Genomic DNA, 4,679 nt, shown 5'->3' with positions numbered 1-4,679 from the left:
GATTTAGTTTCTTGGTTTACCTGTTCCTAGATCTTTTATTTCTCTTTCGGTAGTTATATAGATTCATTGTTGCATTACATATGATATTTCTATACAATTCAAAAGTTGTAACTAAGATATCACTTAATCTCCATCTCTTTCCTCTGTTCTTAGTTCCACATTCAAATATCAAACATGGATTGTTGTACTTTCCTATTTGCCTTTGTGTTTTAAACTAGTTTGTATCATGATTTATCAAATATTTAGCCTTATGTGAGTTATATCTTAAGTTATTTGGATCTTATCCACTTTATTTATGGTAATTAACACTAACTTACTTTACGACATCGTTTTATAAGATGTACTACCTATATAAACCCGTGTTTCACCTAGGGTTTTGCCTACTTCTTTCACCTTTAACTTTAGAAACAAACCCTAATGGATTCAGCCGCCTTCCAAATGGATGATCTTCGTGATAATGGAAATGTCATTGAGATAATCGGTGGTGATGAGTTCCTTTATGATGGCATCCAAATCCAACCCCCAAAATCTAGAAATGAGCCACCGATTATGGAAACAAGAAACCAATCAATGGAGATTGGGAAAATGTTCTTCAAGACACAATCTTTTGGGTCTTCTAGTAGTTTCATGGTGGGGAATCAAAGATCTTTCAAAGATCGACCCTGCAAAAACTTCTATAGTGAAGTAGGGTGTCTTTATGGTGACCAATGTGGCTTTCTTCATGATGAACAATCAAGAATCCGTGAAAGGAATTCGATAATTTTGACTCCTCAAATTCAATCTAGTGATGGATTTGGGAATGGAAGTGGAAATGGAAATGGAAATGGGAATGTGGAAACAACTGTGAATGGAGGACATGTGGCAACAACTAATGTAACTGTGAAGCCTGCATGCTGGAGGACAAAGATTTGCAACAAGTGGGAATCGGCAGGCTTTTGCCCATTTGGAAGCCGGTGCACTTTTGCTCATGGGGCTACAGGTATAATTCATCTTTGACCAATTTACACTTGTTAATTTATATAGCTTGTGGTTTTATGATGAATTTAAATCTTTTACTACTTAGCTTGAATGATAGTTTTTATCTTAAGTTCTTGGCTAAAATTTGGAAACAAAGATTGTTACTTTTTCAATATTAAATTTTGATATTAATTGATTACATTATGAGTCCTGTTAATATGATAATGAAATAGTTTTTATAATTTGGGCAATTATGAAAGGATAATATGACTTGAGAGTGTTTATTCATAATTAGGTAGAAATTTTGTGTGTTATGTGTTAGAAAAGGAACTTCTATGTCATGAGAGACAGGGGTAGCCAAAAAAATGGAAGTAAAATTATTAATCTATTTCTTTTTCTTTTCTCCGTTAAGTGTTTGTCTGAATAAGATGTTTACAAATATATGAGAAAAAGTTCAAAATGATATCTCATATATTATGATTATAAATTAGTTTTATTTATATATCCTACAATAATAATAATTAAAAAAAAGTTTAGAACTTTAGTTAAAATAATTGTCATTATTCAAAAATAACTAAAAATATATTTTGATTATATTTGTATTCTAGATTTATTGGTTTTTATTTTTTTTCTTTATTTTGGTACATATTTTTTTTCAAAGTGATAATAAACATTTTTTTTACTATTTAAAATATGAATAGTAGTTTATTTTTTAAGCAGTATATCTTTATTTGATATCAGTTTATTTATATTAAAAAAATAACATTTATTGTTTATTTATCAGTTCACTTTCATTTTAGTTTTCTAATTACATTAAAATATAACATTTATTGTTTATTTATCAGTATTTAAGTTTTCTAATTGTGAACAATAAACATTTTTAAAGGACTCCTTATATTCCTTCAATCCAACCAAACATCATAGTGAAATGTAATGACTCATTCCATTTATTACTTTGTTAATTCCATTACTTTTTTAAATATATTTCCTAATACCAAACAAACTCTCACTTTCTCTATTAAGTCATTATTTATAAGGAAAAAAAAATCTCATTATTTTGCGAAAATTAAAGATTAAGTCCCAAAATTATTTTTTTGAATAGAAAAACCCAAGAAATCGACTAATTTCTTTCACTTTAGCCTATTTTGACCTGTTCAGAAGGTAATGAAATGAGACCAAATCGTTAATTTTTCCAAAATAATGAGACTTTCTACAAATTTCCTCAAAATTTGTATGTAACGTATAAACATATTTTAATGTATTTTCGAATTATTATTATTATCATTATATATATATATATATATATATATATATATATATATATATATATATATATATATATATATATATATATATAAGTTTTTAAAGTTTTGTATATAGTTTTTTTCTATATATTTTGGTATATTTTTCATGTGTTTATGTATTGTTTTAAAAATATTTTTAAGTATTTTTTATGTTTTTTGTTTTTTTTTTTTTAATTTTTTTTTTACTTCAAGTTTCATTTTAAGCTAACTATTAAGCCTTATAAAGGAAGATTTTTTTCTTCATTTACAAAAATGGTGTTGATTGCTAATGATGGTTTTTGAAAAATGTTTGTTTTGAAGTACTCCATTGATTTTTTTTTTCTTCTTTTACAAAGTCTAATAGTTGGCTTACAATGAAATTTGAAGTAAAAAAAATACATAAATACATAAAAAATATATCAGAGTACATAAAACTACTTACAAGTACTTTAAAAATACATACAAATACGTAAAAATTATGTTTATACATTTAAAATACATAAGAATATGTAAAAAAAACTATATAAAAACTTCAAAAATACATAAATACATGAAAAAAAACCAAAATACATAAAAATATGTAAAAATACTTAAAGCTCATGTAAATATGTTTATATAATTTAAATACATAAAAACGTAAAAAAAACTATATAAAAAAACTTAAAAATACATTAATATGTAAAAAATATATAAAAATACTTGAAAATTGTTATTATTTTTTTGTAGTACACATACCTAGAAGATAAGAATTATTCTCTAATTAGAAAAAATTTTGTTTGGTTTTTAAAATTAAATTTTATTAAATAACATATATCTAATTTATTCATCCACATATTAGAAAAAGTAATAATAAAAATGTGGGCGAATAAAGTTAAGACATATTTGGTGGGATTGAAAAGGGTTTTAGATTATTTTAATATAAACTCACTAACCAAACAATAAATTTATACCCAATGGGGATAGTCTTAGGCTTTTCTATTCATTTTTTTTGGAGGACTTAATCATTAATTTTTTCAAATGACTTTTCTGAAGATTTCTCTTATTTACATAAAAGTAATAAAGAAACACTCATGTAGATTACGTGATTAAGTTAATAGAAAATATTCATTTTGGGTCATGTAAGTTTAACATCCAAAAAATAAACAAAAAGATAATTTTTACAATTTTTGATATATGAAAAATAATATTTTATTTTTGTAGAACTGCAAAGATACGGTGGTGGGCTTGTTCATCAAGAGGTTAACCCTAACCCTAAACCGAATCCTAACAACCAGCGACTCATGTCTTCAAACAAAGTTGCAACCCCTGGCTCATCAATGGCTCATGCAGTTGCACCTATCGGTTCATCGGTGGGTCGTGCAGGTGGTTCTGGTTCCGGGCAGCTGCCCGGGATGATGCGGAAACCTTGGAAGGGTCCTGTCAAGATTAATGGTATTTATGGTGATTGGATTGATGACATTGAATAAGTTGAATTTGAATTTGTGGTAGTTATCTTATTTCTATGTTTTTGAGTATTGAGACAGATGTTGATTGTTGACTCAATTTGGTGAACTTTGACTTGGGTCAAATTGGATGGTTTCATCTCATGTGATTTTTATGAATTTGGTTGAAAGATTGATGGTTTTGATGTTTTGTTAAGTTTGATGTTTGTTCTTGAATCGCATTGTTTAACCTTTTGTTCTGATGCAGAAAAATATAATTTTGTGTTTAAACATATACATAAAGGACTAGATAAGTTGACAATTTTTTAGGGTCATTTTTTATTATAAGGATGCAATGGATATTTACGTCTTTCGTGAGATTCGGTTGGGTTGAAAGAGAGTCGATATTCCATTTTTTTATTTCACCTTTCTTAACGAAACAAAAAAATTGCAATTTCATAAGTTAACCAGTCAAGTAATATTATTTTTCTATTTGTGGGATTGATGTCTCACATCTCTTTTATGCGGATGATGTTGTTTTGGTGTCTCATTGGGATCCCAAGAATGCTAATTTAGTTCTTTGTATTTTGCGATGTTATTATCTAGCTTCTGGTCTTAAAATTAATTTGTAGAAAAGCATGTTGCTTGGGGTTTGTGTCTCTAAGCATCAGGTAGAGTTGGTGGCCCGCAAGTTAAGGTGTGCCCAAGATTACCTTCCTTTTGTTCACTTGGGTGTGCCGGTAGGTTAACGTATGTCCAAGATTTCGGGTTGGTCCCCTATTGTTGACGCTTTTCATTCCAAGTTGTCCGGGTGGAAGGTGAAAACTCTCTCCCTTGGTGGTCGTCTGAGTTTGATCAAGTCTGTTCTGGGGAGTTTGGGAAGTTATTTGATGTCTATTTTTATGGTTCCTATTTCGGTCCTTATGTCCTTGGAGAGGTTACATTCTAGATTCTTTTGGGGTGCGAAGTTGGATGACAGGCGTATGCATTGGGTCCAGTAGGATAGGGTGCTGGTTGG

The 4,679-nt window shown here is 28.5% G+C and overlaps 1 protein-coding gene across 1 annotated transcript; it reads left to right on the top strand.

Moving 5' to 3' along the window:
- Nucleotides 1-417: 417 nt before the first annotated feature.
- LOC145060187 (zinc finger CCCH domain-containing protein 12-like) lies at nt 418-3,706 on the top strand. The gene is made up of 2 exons (XM_079007897.1): nt 418-979; nt 3,441-3,706. The coding sequence occupies exons 1-2, from the start codon at nt 418-420 to the stop codon at nt 3,704-3,706; spliced, it is 828 nt and encodes a 275-aa protein (XP_078864023.1).
- The last annotated feature ends 973 nt before the right edge of the window (nt 3,707-4,679 follow it).

The sequence above is a fragment of the Lactuca serriola genome, chromosome 6 (assembly GCF_051521515.1).
Source record: "Lactuca serriola cultivar US96UC23 chromosome 6, Lser_US96UC23_V15, whole genome shotgun sequence".
NCBI lineage: Eukaryota > Viridiplantae > Streptophyta > Magnoliopsida > Asterales > Asteraceae > Lactuca > Lactuca serriola.
Note: the sequence above shows the minus strand (reverse complement) of the source record. Positions and strands in the feature narration are given on the sequence as shown.